Source organism: Alosa sapidissima, chromosome 13 (genome assembly GCF_018492685.1).
Source record: "Alosa sapidissima isolate fAloSap1 chromosome 13, fAloSap1.pri, whole genome shotgun sequence".
NCBI lineage: Eukaryota > Metazoa > Chordata > Actinopteri > Clupeiformes > Clupeidae > Alosa > Alosa sapidissima.
This window is the reverse complement of record NC_055969.1, coordinates 31,312,201-31,331,204: the sequence shown is the minus strand read 5'-3', so window position 1 is coordinate 31,331,204 and position 19,004 is coordinate 31,312,201. Positions and strand designations below refer to the sequence as shown.

Below are 19,004 nucleotides of genomic sequence, written 5' to 3'. Positions count from 1 at the left end.
AAGTGATTAAAAAGTAATAAATTAAGACATAAAACAACATAAAATGATTAGGCCTCAGTGATAGTGATACTAGTCAAACACCTGTGAACAGCAGCACTCTATGGAGATTCTTGAAGTAGTCCAAAACTGTGCGTGCCCTTACCAAAACAAGGTATACTTAAAGATAATTTTGTCAGTAAACTAAAGTTCAGTTGAAGTATAATTCCCAAGTTTACTTTAGGTCATACATTTATTAGTATAATACTTGTGGTAGGCTACGAGCCTACATGCACTATGTTTATACTTCTTCAGAATAAATTGGCCCACTTTCAGTTTATAATAGTAAACTTGTAAGTACTGAGAACTATACTGTAAGTAAATGTGTGAAAACACCAATATACTTCTAGCACACTGTTTACTTCATTATAGTATATACGTTAAGTATTTTTTAGGTGTAAAAGTAGTAATCTTTTAGGTGCACTACAAGTGAACAGATGTAATGTTTACTAATACACTGCATTTATATTGATTATTTACATTATTTATATACAGCATTTATATGACACACACGCCAATGGCATATGGCTGCCATTCAGGGCGCCAACTGGCTATCGGGAGCACTTTTGGGGTTAAGTGTTTTATCAGGATTAGCTGGGCTCGGACCTACAACCTTCTGGTACTTGGACGACGTCCTCTGCCTGAGCCACTGCCCCCCACTGGTGATATATTTCTAGCCCAATTTGTCATGTTCATGATAGTATACTTAAAAGTAGCCTATAGGCCTATCCTCAGTAAAATATACGTTTTTACCAGAAGGGTAGGCTAATATTAGAATCAGCTAAGTGAATAAAATGAAATTTAAATGAGAATCTGTCATATAGCCTCTAAAAGATCAGTCACACTAATAAATAGCTTACTATCGGGGACTCTGAGTCCTGTGGTAGGGCATTTTAGCCCTGAAAGGAAATATGTGTGTGCCCTTAGCAAAAAGAAGTTTATGAAAGTACTGTTGGTCTACTTATTTTGAACTAAGCGTAGCTTACTTTTTGTGTAGGCCTACTGATCAGAGATACACTAAATTGAATTACTTGAATTATATAGGCTACATATTGGTTTAAGTATATCTAGTCTATACTTGGTAGATAGGCCTACTTATACTTAAATATAGCCTAGTTAATATACTGATGGAAAAGTCTAAGTAGGGCTATATTTAGCCTACTTGTAGCCAGAGAGATTGTGTGTGAATATACAGTGATTTGCCATGCGTAGGCCTAGCAAGTACACATTTGGGGGAAAAACGGTGGGGATAAATGTAGTAGATGTATTGATAAAAATTATATGGACACGACAAAACCACAGGAGTATAGGTATGGCCCAGAGGTGACGAATAGGGTTTTATATTTTATAGGGTAGGCCTAGGCTACTTATGAAAATGTATGACTGGTGAGATGGGTTGGAACCATAGGGGTTGGAACGGGTAGGAACCCATTAAGGGTAGCACCGGAAAGTCAACTTAGCGGTCTTTGCTTCCCGGAAGCGGCATTTCCACAGAAAACAAGAAATGGCGACTCTGTCAGTGTGCCAGCCGCAGTACGGAGGTTTCAGTTTCGAAAATTGTAAGAGGTAAGATGCGCTTATGAATTAAAACCGGACCAGCACGTACGTTATATAGTACAGTTTCAATTATTTTGTATTAAAGTTACAGAAAAGGATTTGAATTCTCCGTGATCTCGCTTGTCTGTTGATACTTCACTGTGGCCTGTCTGAATGACTCAGGATAATTTCAAAAATGAATTCATTGTACTTGTTGTTGGACGAATAGCTAAAATTAAATTATACGTTTTGTTCTTCAGAAAAATGTGTACAATCTAGCACCAATCTGAAGTTAATTTGGACAAATTTCATATGGCACGCGGTGTTCTAGTTATCGCTATTAGCAGCTAAACTGGGCTACTGTTTAGTTAGCCGACGTTACCTTTTGTATAGAATATCTTTACCTAACGTTTATAAACTTGCTTAGATGTATTTAAATTCACTAATCGCCACCCTGCTAAAACATCTTTATTCAAATGATTATAATCAAAAACGTATAGTGCATGTTTAGTTATTTAAGTTTTAACGTTAAGTAACTTTTACGTTGATAATTTATTTATTCTCGTAACATCTGATACAATTTAACGCTCAACGTTAACGCCTGTATGATGTGTACTTAGTTTTATAATGCCATTTAAAAGATCATTTGCCTTATATTAAATTAGCATTTTCTGTTTAGTATGAACTTCTAAATTCAGCTTAGTCACAATTTATTTTGTCGGTCTTGTTTCAGGAATGCCCTCTTAGAAGCTGAGATTACTAAACTAGGATGTAGCATTCCCGCTGCTCGGAAAACTGGAACAACAATCTGTGGTGTTGTGTTCAAGGTGAGTTTGATAGCGTTATGTGATCTCGCCAAATATCCACATAAGAGACTCGGTTGCAAACGGACGCTTAGTATCTAAAAGCTGGTGTTCGATTCTGTCAGGTACCCTTTGCCCTGATCTTATTTTAGGAAGAAGTTTGTTTACTATCATTGTGATGAGAGAACGTAAGTTGTGAGTTTTGCAATCGTTGAAGGAAGTCCAAATAAAAATACTTTAGCATTTTTAGAGGGGAAAACATGTAATGAAAGATGCTGTTGTGCTTGTTTGTATTAAAATATGTGTGGTGTGGAACCATTCGAACCATATGTGTATTTTCCTTGACTTTGATACTTTTTTTGGTCCTTGTTTGTAGGATGGCATTGTTTTGGGTGCTGACACAAGGGCCACAGAAGGCATGATTGTGGCAGATAAAAACTGCTCCAAGATCCACTACATTTCCCCTAACATCTAGTACGTAATGATTGTTCAGTGCATGTTGTGACCTTCGTTCAGAATCTTTCATCTTTCATTATGTGAAATAAAGCAATGGACAAGAAGCATTTTGTGCTTACACTTGAGTTAATGCTGATGAAGATGTAAATATTGAAGCTGCCTCCATTCTATTAGGTTTAATACTTTTATCTCTGTCTTATTTTTTGTAGATCCAGGGCATATTCTAGTCTACCATTTGCTTAAAATGCATTGATGCCTGATTGTTTACCTTATGGTGGCATCTTACTAGCATAGATAAAAAAAAAAATACATATATATATATATATATATATATATATATATATATATATATATATATATATATTTAGGCTTCTCTAACACAATGCTCTGGCCATTAAATAGCCTTAGTTGCTGAAATGGCCTTAAATTAAACAAACAAACAAAACGAGCATCATGGTGGCCCACAGGTAGTAGTCCTAGATGACGTGTTTGCAGCTCTTTGACATTCGTCTTCCTTTGCCTCTGTGTGCCCAGCTGCTGCGGTGCAGGCACAGCTGCGGACACCGAGATGACTACGCAGCTGATCTCCTCCAACCTGGAGCTGCACTCGCTCTCCACAGGCCGCCTGCCCCGCGTCGCCACCGCCAACCGCATGCTCAAACAGATGCTCTTCAGGTAGGACCCGCACTTCACATGTCTGGCCAGTGTACATTATTAACATATTGCTGTTTATACCACAGTTATATCCGTTACAGCTATTTATTAATGAATTCAAAGCAAGACGGCAGCGATTTCGTAATGTCACATTTGACAATTATTTAGTGTGAAAAGGGTGTAAACTGAGTAGGGTGAGTGTTCAATTTAGCATGTAACTTAGCCAAGCAAGTAGACCATAGAAAATATTATGTGAACAAGCACATATACCATCTCTAACTGAACTGGGCTCTCAAGTGATATGCTGCGTTGCTTGGCAACAGGAGATGCAAAGATTAAGATTGTCTTCAAAATTGATTGGTTGGTAGCAGAACTGCTGTATAGGCTATGGCACTGGTGAGGTTGGTGAAGGATATTTCCTTGACTGGGGTTACCAAACCAAACAGCCGTGGACATGTCCTTACCAACCCCACTCTCTCGTGCCGGATTGCTTAAATATTTCCTTTTGTTGAGTACAAAGAGATGTTTTTCATACTTGAGTAAAAGCTGCCACAAAGCCATTGTTAAAGGTGTTTGCGCTGTTTCTTCCTCCTCAGATATCAGGGCTACATCGGAGCAGCTCTTGTGCTGGGTGGGGTGGACTGCATGGGCCCTCACCTCTACTCCATCTACCCCCACGGCTCAACTGACAAGCTTCCCTACGTCACCATGGGTACGTGTTCCTGCAGATCACCATCTTTTTGTCAGCCAGAGACTGGAGGTAGATGATGAGGTTGATTTTACAGGGTTCCCACGGGTCATGGAATTTCTGAAATATCATGGAATTTTGATAAAGTCTATTCCAGACATAGGAAGTCAGGGAATTTTGTTGCCAAAATACATATATTAAAACTGACACTTGACTCTATGGAAACAGCACTCACTAATGCACTAACTTGTCCTTATCGTACTCTACCTTCATTGTTTCCCTTGTTGAGAATCGCTTTGGTTAAAAGGCGTCAGCCTAATGTAATGTAATGTTTCCACGCAGGGGTGTTTTTAGCAGGTTATTACCCATTTCCATTACTGCTTTTTTTTCAATGCCCATTTCATTTCCCACTCTAAAAAAGTCATTTTTGTACGATTCTAGAACACTACGCGGTTGCTCTGAATTCTTTGTTCCGTCAAGTAATTTCAATGTACCATTCATTGTATAGCCTAGTTAGTAGGTCATGGATTTTATTTTTGTGTCCGAGAAAAGTCATGGAATTTTACATTTGATTAGAGTGGGAACCCTGCTTTTAGGTGTTGTCCTGTAGGCACACATCCATGTGTGTAAAACTAAAGGTGGAGGCCAAGTCATAGTGAAGTTATTTAGACTGCTAAATCAACCGACACCTACAGGCCTGTGCTCTAAGAGATACCCCAGACACCGTTGAGTGAAATCATGGAGACTAATATGCAAGAGAAGGTGTGTCTACCTGCATGGGAATCTCAGGGATCCCACAGGTCCTTGAAATCCTTGAGAGTGCGTGAATTTGATTTTAAAATAATTATTATTGTTTGAAAATGCAAAAGACCACATACTGTAGTCTACCATCACTATAATACAGCACAGTTGAGGAATGTTAAGAATTGTTCACAATTTCAGTCCTCTCTCTTTTTAATAATTGTCTGTGAGCCTCTATAAAGCCTGTTCGCTCTCATCATAAAAATTCACTTTTGTTGTAGCTGAAATTAACCTTGATCCCAAGTCTCAAACAATGCTGTATTGAGTCCTTGAGGAGATTGGACCTGGAAGGTCCTTGAATTTTAAGATCGTGTGGGAACCCTGTATTCTAATCGGCACACTAAATTTGTGTTGTGGAGAGAAATTAGAAGTGTGTGTTCTCCATCCTTGAAGATGTGTGAACAGCCCATCGATCTCCACTAGAGGTCACTGTTGCTTCAAATATAAAGATGGAATCGGAGTTACTCAAGGGGTGAAATGAGTGCAAGCCATTGTATGCTTCTTAGAATTCTTTACTTCTTGGCAAAGTCCCATTACAGCAGATGCTCAGAAGACGTTTTTCTATGTAGATGTCAAGATGTTTGTGTCGGAGAGGTCACGAATGTACATGTGACAAATACTGGGTATGTTTCTGTAAAATAACACCATGGAAATCTGTTGATCGCAGCTGGCATATTGCTGACAGCCAGATAGGAAAGGTCCCCCTGACTCCTGTTCCTCGCTATCACTCATATCCCACAATCCTTTGAGGCGTGCTTGCCCATTAACCTTTGGAAGCCACACACCTGGTGCTAGAGTTTTCTAGCACTTTCTGATGAGCCAGCAAACACTACTCCTACGTACAGCCACACACTCTGTTTGCTTCATCCAAATGGTCAATTTGTAAGGTGGTGCGAATTCAGAATTGAAACCCACTGCCTGCGAAGATGTCTTAACATCTTAGATAAAAACAGCTGGGGGAGAAAGATGTAAGATATATGACCCTTTGCTCCTCGCCTTGCCCTCTAAGATGTCCTGCAGACCAGTTGTATAGTATCTGCTGACACTATGCAAAGCAGTGGCAGGGATATGTTGTAAAAAAGATAAAGAGGAAACCGATCAATATTTCAGCTGGAGTCACCGATATAGTCCAACAGCTTGTGACCTGACTGAGTTCTCTTTGAACATAACCCCAGAAAAGCTTTTCTTCATACGTCTTAGGATGCCTTCCTGAAGATTGTTACTTGGTCGGGAAGCGATCCATAGCTATATTGGCCTCTCTCTTTGAGCCCCCCCCCCCCCCACCCCTGGTCACAGCTCCCTTCAGTGTCTGGCCTCCCGTGCTGGGGTGTTTGGTGGACGTGGTGGGACTCCAAGTGGGGCAGTAGTGTTTTTGGGCTGACTCCACATGTTCGTGGAGTCATGGTGTGTCTTCTTGTGTATGCTGTTTCTAGTCCCCGACCAGGCAGAGGTTGGGATGGCTTTGGGTTCTCCTCAGGTCTACCTCAGCAGTGCATGAATAATACAAGACTAAGCCACTGCCGCTTTTTTTTTTTTAATCTACTTGCTGATGAAGAAAGGAATAAGGCTGAGGGTACACACACACACACACACACACACACACTCACACTCCCTGTCTCTCCGAGGAGATGTGGTATGCTTACTCAGGTGTGAAATCGTCACATAAAAGCTCTTATGCTGACAGAGGACAAATGAGGTGTTTTTTTTTTTTTTTTGGATTATTATTGTTTCCTCAGTTGTATCTTTCCAGCAAGCGATGCAGGATTGCCTGCTTGTGCAGAATGTCCAGGAAAACAAAAGTGATGCTCAGGCGATAAGTCTTTTTTTTCCCTTTGTCCTCTTCCTCTCCTCACACCCTCTTCCTCCATCTCTCCCCTCTTCTGTCCTCTCCTCACACCCTCTTCTGTCCTCTCCTCACACCCTCTTCCTCCATATCTCCCCTCTTCTCCCTCTTCTGTCCTCTCCTCACACCCTCTTCCTCCATATCTCCCCTCTTCTGTCCTCTCCTCTTTCAACCTCAGTTCCCATCACCAAATGTTCCCTCGCAGACCCACTGCCTTGCTGTAGTTCTGCGATGGCTTCAAGACGAGTGTTCCTTCATTTCCTCCTCAATGCTCCTTTGCTTATCTGGATCATTTTCAAAGAGCTATAATCTGAGAACTTCCAATTTTGCTTCAAATTGTTTTCAACTTGCATTCTGTTTTTGTCTGGCGCTTTCCTTTCTCGCCTGTGTACCCAGAGCTGCTGACTTTATCCTCAAATTGTTTTAAAAACATTTTTAGTCAACAGATTTAGTCAACTGTGGGAACATTGCTGTGGTGCGGTCCATGTAACCAAAGAGGGGCTCCACCCCACTTGGCCCTTGACGTGGTGTGTGTGTACGTGTTTACCTCGTGTTGTATGTGTGTACCTCGTGACGTGGTGTGTACGTGTTTATCTCGTGTTGCTTTGGCTGAGGTACCAGCTGTTGCTCCGTTTGGTCAGTATCACATGACCTGGATGATCTACTGTACCACCCAGCTGGTAACGATGTGCACTGCAGTCTCCAGCCTTTGGGATTCAAATGTGACGTTCTTCACTGAAGTTCTGACTACTGTGGTCAAGTTATATTTCTCTGAGGCTTCTTGCTTTTTTTTTTTTCTCGATCTTTATTATGTTATGGGAGTCCCCTGGATATTCTTGGGTTCCAGTAAGTCTGCTTCCTCTGTTTTTGAAATGAATCCTAATATGCCCATATTTAGTGCCTCTGCGCTTTTCCTTCAGAAGTGCAGGCGAGATGGCAGCCTTGAATATTTATGCCGACACTCTCTTGAAGAAGAGAGTGAAGAAGACTTGCAGAGCTGCGCGCCCCAGTTTGACATTATTTAAATGACTTTTGGAGAGTGAGAGGATTCGCAGCATGTTCTGCAGAGGGCCCCAGCACTGCTTACTAACAGATGCTTCTGCTGAGCCATATGCCCTGATCGACGATTGATCATCAGCAGTTTGCACTATAGGCAACAGGGGGCGATGTTGTCCCCTTTTAGCAGCCCAGGTTGCTGCCATTGGGCTGAAGATGTGTATCAGAGCCGCTCCCACAAATCATCACAAAACGATCCCTTCCCCCTCTCCCCACCAGCCAGCTGTCCCACTGGACTAGGCCATAAAGCGGGCTAGAGCCACCACGAAACCTCCCAGCAACACAAACCACAATTGTAATGGATGGAGTCAGTTTAAAAGAGTGGGGGGCAGGGGGTTGAGAGACACAGACCCGACATGGCGAGTGAAAGTGCAGCTCTTAATTGGGCTGAAAAATTGAGGTTAATATCACCTCCAGTCCGTCTCTTGGCTTCATGTACTCCCACCCTCTCTCACCCTCGCTCTCTCTCTCTCTCTCCCCCCCCCCCCCCCCCCCTTTCTCCCTCTGAGAGTCCCTCTCTGGCCTCCTGTTCTTTTGTTTCAAATCAGCAGCATTTCATGTGACCAGAACAAATCTCTTCTCTCATCTTCTCTTTCCTCCTATCCCATCTCTCTCTCTATCTCTCTCACCATCTCCCTCTCCTCTCTTTCTCTCTCTCTGTGGTGTGTGTGTGTGCGCGCTTCACTCAGTCTGAGTGTTTAGGCTCTTGATGTAGTGTAGGCTGTTGATGAAGTGAATGGATTTACCCCCTGTGTTGCAGTGCTCTAAAGGCCTGAAATGTGATGGATGTAGTAGCTTTTCAAAAGTGTATTTGGGATGGCCTTGTTAACCCAATGCACAGATAATTGTTCCTAAAAAGACCCCACACCCCCTGTCAAACTCAAACCCAAATACATATGGAGGCCACCTGCGGTGACAGAATTGGTGGAAATCCTAGATGCTAAATAAGGGAAGCTAGTTGGTGGGGATGTCTCTGCCTCCCCTGCTGTCTTATTGGCCCTTCACTCTGCCTCACTGTTCTGTTCTCCTCTACAGGCTCTGGCTCTCTGGCTGCTATGGCTGTCTTTGAGGACCGCTACATCCCCAACATGGAGGTGAGTGCTGTCTGCTATGCCATGTCCCACCTAAGTCTGCACATCCTACCTTTGGGTGATCAGGGCAACCCCCTTTTGCTTTGAGCACCTAAGATGTGCTTGACTTGACATGAGAACATGACATTGTGTCTGGCTTGAATCCCATTGTATTTAAATACAGCCATATCGCTCACCGAATTATTTATTTTACACGAGGTCAGACACTATCCTACCTATTGACGTACTGCCAGACAAGTCCTAGTCAGGGCACAAAATGTGTACAGAATAGTTGTGCATACATGACTGAAACAAACAAACGTTTTTCTTTTTGACAGGTAAGTGAGTCATTTTAAAGCCACTAGCCGTGTGTGTGTGTGTGTTCTCTACCAGTTGCTGTTACACTGGTGCCAGCTCCGGCAGGAGTTGATCCAAACGCTTGATTAACGCTTGTTAGTGACATCCGGAACCAGACCAAAATGAAAGCAATGAACCTTTTTTGTTTGGAAACGTAAGGTTCTGTAGTCTGCCGATGCTGGGCTTTTCTGAATATTTCCATATAAAACTGCCTCATAAGGCAATTCCCTCAAACAAATGAGAGGACCATTACATGTCTTGCCGTCTTTGTCACGCTCTCACTCACTCACTCACTCCCTCTCTCACACACACACACACACACACACACACACACACACACAAAAACACGACAACCGAAATGCTTTCTCTCACTTTCACCTTTTGCCCGATGCAGTCACACCGGCACATTCACACAAGCATACCCTCCAGTACTGAATCATATCCACACCACTGTATCCTCATCACTCACAGACCCTCAGAAAGGGCCCATACATGAAGAAAGAGGGAAGTCTCTCTCTTTTACCCCTCTTTTTCTTATCCCCTGCTTTTCCATAGCTTTATTGCCATCAAAGGCTTTGAGGGAAATGGAAGCAAAAAAATATGCCAAGGTCGTTTTTGTGAAGCACCCATATGCAGATGTGTCTGTGTATATTAGAGTGTGTGTGTGTGTGCACACGCATGGGGGTTTTTAAAGCGCTGGCTGCTGTATGATTTATTGAAGCTGCGCCATAGTGTGTGAAAACATGAATAATGGATCTGCGGAGTGGGGGCATTCATCCCCCCCTCTCGCGCTAATTGTCAGGGAAACTCGTAGTAGTGTGCATGTGCGCGTGTGTGTGTCTCCGCTTGTGACACACACACACACACACACACAGCCCCAACCACGAGAGCGCAAAGATCATAGGGGCGGGATTCAAAGGGCTATCTGTCCTGCAGCCAGTGCCATAGACTTGCAGATGAGGCACCTAATTAACAGCAGGCTAATGAAGACGGGACATGGAGGAATAGGGGAGGAGAAAAAAAACATGCTGAAGAAGGAAAAGGAGGTAGAGGAGGGGGGACAGAGGTTCCCCTGTCTCAGCGAGATCAGGCCTGCCATTGAAGTGGATTTGCCAAGCTCATCAATCCCCACTTTTCGGAAGGGGGAACGCAGGAATAATTAGCATTCATTTGAAGAGGACTGGGGTTGGGGGAGGGCGGGGGGGGGGCTGTTTGTGTGTGTGTGTGTAGTGATGCTGTCGCTGTTGGCACGCGCGCGGTGTCCCAGGAGAGCCCTGTCACAACATCCATAAAAAGCTGACTGTTAATAATCGGGGACTTGGAAGATTTAATGTCGTCGCAAGATTTGCATGCCATATATACACACACAAGCACCAATAGTCAAGGGAGAGCTGTGGCCAGCACACTGCTGTGTCTATCTTTAAAAGCATCCCTTGTGTGAAGCTGTAGTCCACTTTACAGTAGGGCAGGTGTTTAGTCCAGCCAGGCCCGGGGGCCTTCACGCTCTCAAGTGTGTAGACGTCCAGTTTGTCTAAAGGACACTCCTTCATCAGGCTTGACTCTGGGATGGTGCTCCATGTTGGTGCTAAGCAAAGGTGCCTCATTAGGCAGGTGTTTGTCTTTGGTAGGTCATTGGAATGCACCTCATAGGGGTGCACTGCGTAATGTGGCAACTGACTCCGGTAACTTCTGTTAACCCCTGATCAAAGGGTTCCAGGGTTTTGTTTACTCTTGATATTATCTGGATACATCTGAAGCCTCAGTTCGTTGCACAACCCTCGGGTCAACAACGTGGTTGAGCTGAGCCTCATCTGACGCCAACATCCAATCATTCCCTGGTGTTGATTACTCAGTTAGTTACATGTGTTGGAAGCAGGTGGCTGGGGAAGCTTCGTTCAACATTGAAGATGCTTCTACATGTTTGACATCACTCCCCAGTTTATTCTGAACAACTTCCTGCTGATTTACACCATACGTCTTAGTATTTATTTATTAGGATTTGTGTTGCTGAGGTATCACCTAATGTGGACAAACACCAGAGCAAATCTGTAAAATGTTTAAGGTACCAATTCACTAATGTGCTGTGCTCACATCTCCGAGGCTGTGAATATGCGTTTGTGATGTTGGCGCTGCATTCAGATAGCGTAGTTGAGATTTGAATAGAAGACAGTTCCCTAATGAATGCTTCATTATTTAGTGATAACTGTTCCCGCTCAAGACACATTGTACACATTAATGATGAGATGTCAGCGAGCTTTCATGAGCAGCGTTAACAATGAGAACTGGGAAAAGTCTAATTCACTATTAGGGTGTGTTATTCTGTGATGTCGTATGAATGCACAAGCAGTGAGATGAAGTCCTTTTTTGATCATTAGCACTGCTGTGATTTTTATTGTAGTGCAAAAAATGATCACAGCTGTGCTGATACAGTATAACAGCACCACTTCAGGGATGATATTCCTTTCATACAGCAATACTATAAACAAGTAATAAAACAATAAATAAAACGATATGCATATTGTCTCTTGCTTAGCTCTCTAATGATCAATTTATAGTTCAGGTGACGAGTGTGTCCAAATTTGTGTCAATGGAGCTTGTTGCATACATCAACAACTGTGAAATGGCACAGTTCTGTGTGTTGCTGCGGTTACGATGTGTGTCTCTCGTTTTGTGGTGAGATGTAACGTGTCCAAGTTGTTGTGCTGTTTTGGAATGAGCGAAAAAGAATAGTTAAAGCGCATAATCTGTGTGTAAACCAAGACACACACACACACAGGCCCTCACTGAAAAGCAGCTTTGATCTGTTGCCCAAACAGCCTCCACCCCCTCTTTCCATGAGTGGTGCTGTCGTTGGGCTGTCTGGGTGTCGGCTGGGTGAGAGGTTGGGTGCCCAGGGACGTCCAGGACGAGTCATCTTATTCTATCAGTCTGGCGGCGCAGCTCCCCGACGCTCCCCCTGAGCCGCGTCGCTTGGGGTCCAGCCCCACTGGAGAAGCAGCCGGGGAGAAGATGGATGAGGACAGCCTGCACTGCCACTCCAGCCCTCTGATTTATGAGCCTCCGCTCTGCTGCAGGGAGAGACCGAGATGCACGTGTGTGTGAGTGTGTGTGAGAGGGATCGAGATACACGTGTGTGTGTGTGTGTGTGTGAGTGTGTGTGAGAGGGATCGAGATACACGTGTGTGTGTGTGTGTGTGTGTGAGTGTGTGAGAGGGATCGAGATACACGTGTGTGTGTGTGTGTGTGTGTGTGAGAGGGATCGAGATGTGGCGTGTGAATGTGAAAAAGAGAAATGTACGCGAGTGTTTGGTGCTAGAGGGTTCTCTATGTGTGTGTGAGAGGGCAGTACGTCTGTGGCTGCATCTGAAGAGAGCGGAGTGTGTGTCTGTGTGTGAGCCGGAGAGAGGGGGGGGGAAAAGAAGAGGCTGAGTGTGTATAGTTCCACTGGACCCTCGTCGAGCACCTGAGAGGATCGCTCCTGCAGCCCTGCAGCCCCTCGTCACCGCTGTGGGGGATTGTGGGTACCCAGGCCCCTCCACTCAGCCAGGCTCGTTCATCATGTAGGCAGCTATGGATCGCTTCTAAACACCCAGCCGGAGAGCCGGGGGGAGAGACGGCCACGCCGGAGCACAGTTGGGAATACTAGCGATGTGCCGGCCTCCGCTCCTCCACAAATCGCAAGCGGGAATGTCTGTCCTGTCTGTTTTCCCTCACTATACGTGTGTGTGTGTGTGTGTGTGTGTGTGTGTATATATATATATATATATATATATATATATATATATATATATATATATAGGTTTTTAAAGCAGAGAAAAAAGAATGTGTGATGGCCCATGCTTGAATTACTGATTCGGCGATGTGTTGTTTACGGTGGACTTTGTAAATATTGCTTTTAGTCGCTGGCATTTAGGCAATTTAGTTAATTCAGTAAACCCACATTGTGTGTGTGTGTGTGTGTGTGTGTGCGCGCCACTGTGTGCACAGCTGAAAATGGGTTTGGGTTTTGGGTAGCAACTTTGTGCCTGTGTGAAAGAGTGTCTGCTAGAGCGAAAGAGGTTGTGCACACAGGAGGTGACCGGTGTGGGGTGTGCATACACAAAGGGCTGGTAGTGTAGTAGGGGGCGGTGTGCTGTAGGTCCTCAACAGATACACTACCCAGAAGGGCCCTCCCCTCTGACACTTTTACTCCTAGGAACGTGTGTGTGTGTGTTTGCCAGAGGCTGACCAGTCTGGAGCCAGTCCCTGAACATTCCCGAGCCCTTTTTACGCAAGCAGCGTGTTCATAGTTACCTGTGTTGCTGTTCTGCGTTGGTTCTGCGTCCTCCTGACTCATTGTGTTGGAGGCAGTTTGTGGTGCTGCAGCGTTAATGCCAACAGATGCGCTGCGCCCCCCCCCCCCCCCCCCCCTTTTGTCTCTCACCCACCCAGTCTGCTCCATTGTGTCTGATGAGCAGGAAGAGACATGCGTAACGCGCCTCGTCATCTCCACCAGCCCACACACACACACACACACCCCCATCTCAGCTCTGCACCATCAGGAAAATCACACACACACACACACACACACGCACACTCCACCACTCGGGCCTCCATTTCAGCTCTGCACCATCAGGAAAATCAGACGCGCGCGCACACACACATAGCCCCCACATACTGTACACACCATGGGAGGGACATGGGACATGGGAGGGACACAGAGGCATATACACACATGCAATCACACAAGCATAACAATAACAACATGTAGGCCCACTGCTGGTTCATCCAAATGGAGCCTGACATGAAATGTAAAGGGGGGTGTGTGTGGGGGTGGGGGGGGGCTGCACTGGAGTGTGTTGATAGAGGAGGAAATGGCTGGTATTTCTGGCATTCTGCCCAATTAGAGATGAATCTCTCTCTCTCTCTCTCTCTCTCTCTCTCTCTCTCTCTCTCTCTCTCTCTCTCTCTCTCTCTCTCTCTCTCTCTCTCTCTCTTCCTCTCTCTCTCTCTCTTCCTCTTCCCCCCCCCCCCCCCCCCCCCCCCCCCCCCCCCCAGGGGCCTGTGTACCCCTAAGACAGCAGATGTTGAACACTGTCTCAGGCATATTAAACACGCTTATAAAATATTGAGATGCTTTAGTCCATGTTCGTGATATTACCGGGGTAGTGCAGGTGGTCATGTGGAGTCCATTGTGCTGTTGTCTTTACTGTGGGTCAGACACTGGTCAGTTTGCATGGGAGAACAGCCAGTAGACCTCACACCTATGACACTCAGCTTTATCCTCTTGTTACCAGGAATTATTTTGTGTGTACAATAGTTAGTGTAATGTGTATATATAATGTATAACATAATGTCATCTGTCTGCCAGCACCTGTGTGTGTGGGTGATGGAATAAGAGGGGGAAAGAACGACATTGGACTTGAACAGAGAAAGAGAGAAATGAGGCGGCAGCAGTAGAGTTTAAAGTGCTGTCCGTGCTCTCAGTGGACTGTGTGTGTGTGTGATGTGGTGACCGCAGCACTGGTAAGGGAGAGCTAGCGGAGGAGGGAGGGTGTGTGTCCAGCGCTTCATAAATCATCTTTTAAAGGGCCCAGTAGCCACACACATAACACGTCCCTCTCGTCCCTCTCGTCTCCTCTCTCTCTCTCTCTCTCTCTCTCTCTCTCTCTCTCTCTCTCTCTCTCTCTCTCTCTCTCTCTCTCTCTCTCTCTCTCTCTCTCTCTCTCTCCCCCTCCCTCCCTCCCTCCCTCCCTCCGGCTGCAGGCCTGAATTATGGATGAGTGGGGGATGAGGGATCAAGAGACGGAGAAAAGAGAGGAAGTGTGTGTGTGCCCACTGTTGGTGTTTAAGCAGAGGCTCTGTCGGTGGTGCTGTAATGAACTCCCCGCGGCCTGAGCTCTTTGACCCACCTCAAGCGGACAACACACTCATTTGTCACCATGCGTGTGACACACACACACACTGGCCATACATAGAAAAGATGACTCATTAAACTGTTTGGCTGCGGTGTCCATAGGCATGGCCTGCCCTCTCCTGCCATGCCCACGCCATGATGTGTTGCCATCACCTGGGAGCCCAACTGTAGGACACCAGGACCTGGCAGCAGATCACGCACCCTGTGGGCAGTGGCAGGGGCAGGGATTGCGTTACCGTTGGCATCAAATGACCCTTTGGCACTCGACTGGTCTCCCGGTGCTGTGTGGCCATTGGTTGGGCGGGTGTCTGTACCTGTGATGGTTGTCTGCTGCCGTCTCCTTCACGGCCTCGTCATCAGACGGAGACTGTTACTGGGAGCGCTAGCCTCGGGGTGCTGCTGTCTGTGTTTGAGGTGCCGTCAGACACCCCCCCCCCCCCCCCCGCCCACACACACACACACCCTCCAACTCCTCTCCCCCACGGGAGCGTTTTGCTCCTCTGAAGTCGGGGGGGAGCGAGTGAACGGCAGATCTGATCTGATGTCTCCTAATCACGTGCAGCAATATCCCCCCCCCGCCCCCCCTGCAGTCACTGTCCTCAGGACGTTCTTTCAAAAAAGCAGCCGGCGCCGCACGGCTCACTCAAAGCCAGAGTGTACCACCAGGAGGGGGGGGGGGAGCAGCGTTCATTAAAGACGAGAACTGATTGGGCAGAATGAATAGCAGCGTGAATCCCAGCCAATGCCATTCCATTCCGACTGTTGGCTTTGTTGTGGCAGTATAGTAGGAAATACGTGCGCGCTCTTCACATCGATGTAATTCTCGGTTAAAATGGCGGTGTGAAGCGGCAGCCTGAGACTCTTGCTGTTGGTTGCGGCGCAGGAGGTCAAAGGTCGGACTCCCTGGGGTTTGAGGCAGCCATGTGGGCTTCCACCGACCGCTGACCCGGTCCTGCAGAGGTCTCGCCCTCCACTCCCACCTCCACCAGCGGCGGGCAGGTCCATCCTCTCTCTCTCTCCATCCATCTCTCTCTCCCTCCCCCCCAGCCCCCTTGCCTCCCTCCATCTCTGTATTCTCTCCCTGCTCTGCCCCCTTCCGTGCACTCTCCACCCAAACTCACCCAGGGGACCATTAAGCCCAAAATAATTGCCTCTGAAACACTCGCCACGTAAACCCAGTGTGACCGCATGCTCCCACAAACACACACACACACACACACACACACACACAGTCCCAGACCCCTTTACCTGACACAAGTGATCTTTAGTCTGTGCAGGCCGCAGCCCTAGTGGTGTAGCTCACGCTCTTGATTAAAACAGGTAAATTATTTATCGTGTCTTTCCTGGGCACACACACACTAGATGGCTGAGAAGCAGCCGCAGCTCCTCAATGGCTCACTGGGGAAAAACGGCATCTATTGTGTAAATTGCGTTTGTTCTGCCGCATCATTTATCTTGCGTGATGTGATGGAAGTGTGTGTCTGTGAGTGTGTGTGTGTGTGTGGAGAAGATCAGTGTGCAACTATTTTCTGTGTCAATAGAGGGAGCCCTTGCTGTATATCCAGTGCTCTGTGCAGCACTTCAGATGAAGACGAGTCAGCCCACTCCGATCATTTCACTGTAACCTAGACGTCTAAGATACACATCCACAGTGACTGTCAAAGATTTCTGCGGAAATCATTTTTTCACTCTTGCAAGTGTCAAATGTCTACCACTTGTTTGTTGAATTGAATTTTGAACTGAGTGACTGAGTATATCCTCTTCCAATGCATTTCTCAGGAAGATGAGGCCAAGCGTCTGGTCCGAGACGCCATTGCAGCAGGTATCTTCAACGACCTGGGCTCTGGCAGCAACATCGACCTGTGTGTGATCAAAAAGGACAAGGTGGATTACCTGCGGCCCCACGACGAGGCCAACAAGAAGGGTGTCAGGTAAGACTCACTACCTACCAGCATCCATCTAGTGAGACCATCTACAGCCCTCACTTGATTCATATCCCAGAATGTCAATCAAAGCCTCCTGTAACATAATCGCAGCCCTTCATCTTTAGATCAGTGTTTTTCAACCACTGTGCCGGGGCACACTAGTGTGCCGTGAGAGATCATCAAGTGTGCCGCAGAAAATTACCCAAATGTCACTCACTGGTCCAGAAAAGCAACTGTTGCATCAAAGAATTTATAACCACATGCACTAATTGATTGTATGATTGCACTATTTGTGGTATGCAGGCATTGTACAACGGGGGCCCCATATCCAGTATTCACAGAATCATCACAGTTTATAACAACAATTAAATTAGATATAGTCACCTACAAATGAAACAGAGGGCACTTGTTTTATTGAGCAGGTCTTGCATAGAAGCCATAATAAGGCCATATCTGTGTATTATTTGAAATTTTAGGCTATGGTATGTTTATTTTTTCTTCACACAGGATGTTAGTGTGCCGTGGGACATTTTAAGTGTCAAAAGTGTGCCGTGGCACAAAAAAGGTTGAAAAACACTGCTTTAGATCACACTTTTGTACTCTGTTCCATCAGTATGGCATGTCTGCACGCATAATGATGTGTGTCTTAAACATTTGCATTCTTATCTCTTAATATTGGTTGGTGTCACTGCCTGGAACTGTGGTAATGCTGAAGAGATTTTAGATTTATTGAGAATGAATATTCAGCAGAGATGAAGGGTGTTATTGCATGTTGTTCCATGTCATGTTCCATGCATGTTGTTCCATGTCACCCATTGGGATGCCTATGGAGGCTGGCTGTATTGCAATGCTAAAATCTCCTAGAATGGTATTGAAACTGAGTCTGATTTGTGGACTTTTCTCTGCCTGTTCTTGAAGAGGGAATGAGCTTGGGGCAATGCCTGCGTGAGTAAAGTGTGTGTTTTTGCAGTGTACTTAAGAGTGAATAGCTAGAGAGTGAATTAAAATGTGTGCCGTGCAGTAGAGGAGGCTAACACTTCTCATCAGGTGCAGCATCTATACATGTTTAGCTTCACTCTTAGTCTGCCCGTAGCATGTGCCTTCTGTACGACTGGCTGGTGTCACATATTAGATGATGCCAAAAATTATTCCTCAAACAGGTAAGAGTTCCTAAAACTGTTCCCGGCCAAAGCGATCCACATGGGAACATCAGTGATGGCAAGCTGCTTGAGTAATGTGAGGATTTGGTTAGGTGATCTGATTAGGACCCAACAGTTGCCATAGTGTTGGCTGCTTACTGACTTCCTTGCACTCTAGTGACCGGTCCTAACCAATCTAACTCACAAAATGTACTGTTGCTTTCAGTATCTAGAAAAATGCTGATTGTTTGAGAGTGTTAACTAATAAAAAAAACTAACAGTGTTTGTGTTTGTCTGTAATGAACCCTCATAAGTGGTCCTGTGTGAATCTTGTAGGGGAATGGAGGAGAGGGTCACTAGACCACCCTTCAAGGCTGGCTTCTGCCAAGTGTGTAATGAATAGTAAACATGTTTCTCTGTGTGTGCCACCCCGACAGAGCTGGGAACTACAAGTACAAGTGTGGCACGACCGCTGTCCTGACCAAAGCCATGACCCCTCTGAATCTGGAGGTGGTGGACGAGACTGTTCAGACCATGGACACCTCCTGAAGACCCGGAGAACCCTGAAGGTGTTACACGTGTAACCTCCCTCATACCTCCTAACCTCTCGTGCCTGAGAGGCTAGACTAGCATGTGTTTTTTTTCCATGGTTTACAATAAAATAAGTTGTGAGGAAGAATGACTCCTGTGTTTTTTTTTTTTTGTTTTTTTTTGGTATATGGGATTCCATGGATGTTAAGGGCT

At 45.7% G+C, this 19,004-nt stretch overlaps 1 protein-coding gene across 2 annotated transcripts; it reads left to right on the top strand.

Moving 5' to 3' along the window:
* Positions 1 to 1,462: 1,462 nt before the first annotated feature.
* On the top strand, positions 1,463 to 18,936 carry psmb7 (proteasome 20S subunit beta 7). Of its 2 annotated transcripts, XM_042059050.1 has the most exons (9): positions 1,463 to 1,602; positions 2,306 to 2,399; positions 2,752 to 2,849; positions 3,366 to 3,506; positions 4,082 to 4,197; positions 8,909 to 8,967; positions 16,976 to 17,127; positions 18,040 to 18,066; positions 18,698 to 18,936. In XM_042059050.1, exons 1-9 carry the CDS (start codon positions 1,541 to 1,543, stop codon positions 18,807 to 18,809), a joined length of 861 nt encoding a protein of 286 aa, XP_041914984.1. In that variant the 5' UTR covers positions 1,463 to 1,540; the 3' UTR covers positions 18,810 to 18,936. The 2 variants fall into 2 exon arrangements, with proteins under 2 accessions (XP_041914984.1, XP_041914985.1); XM_042059051.1 differs by lacking the exon at positions 18,040 to 18,066.
* The last annotated feature ends 68 nt before the right edge of the window (positions 18,937 to 19,004 follow it).

What these genes read in the sequence shown, in the direction of transcription:
- psmb7 (XM_042059050.1), top strand. Translation starts at nt 1,541, where the DNA reads ATGGCGACTCTGTCAGTGTGCCAGCCGCAGTACGGAGGTTTCAGTTTC. An exon ending in CTCAAACAGATGCTCTTCAG is followed by an intron (nt 3,507 to 4,081) that starts GTAGGACCCGCA and finishes CTTCCTCCTCAG; the next exon opens with ATATCAGGGCTACATCGGAG. An exon ending in GCTACATCCCCAACATGGAG is followed by an intron (nt 8,968 to 16,975) that starts GTGAGTGCTGTC and finishes TGCATTTCTCAG; the next exon opens with GAAGATGAGGCCAAGCGTCT.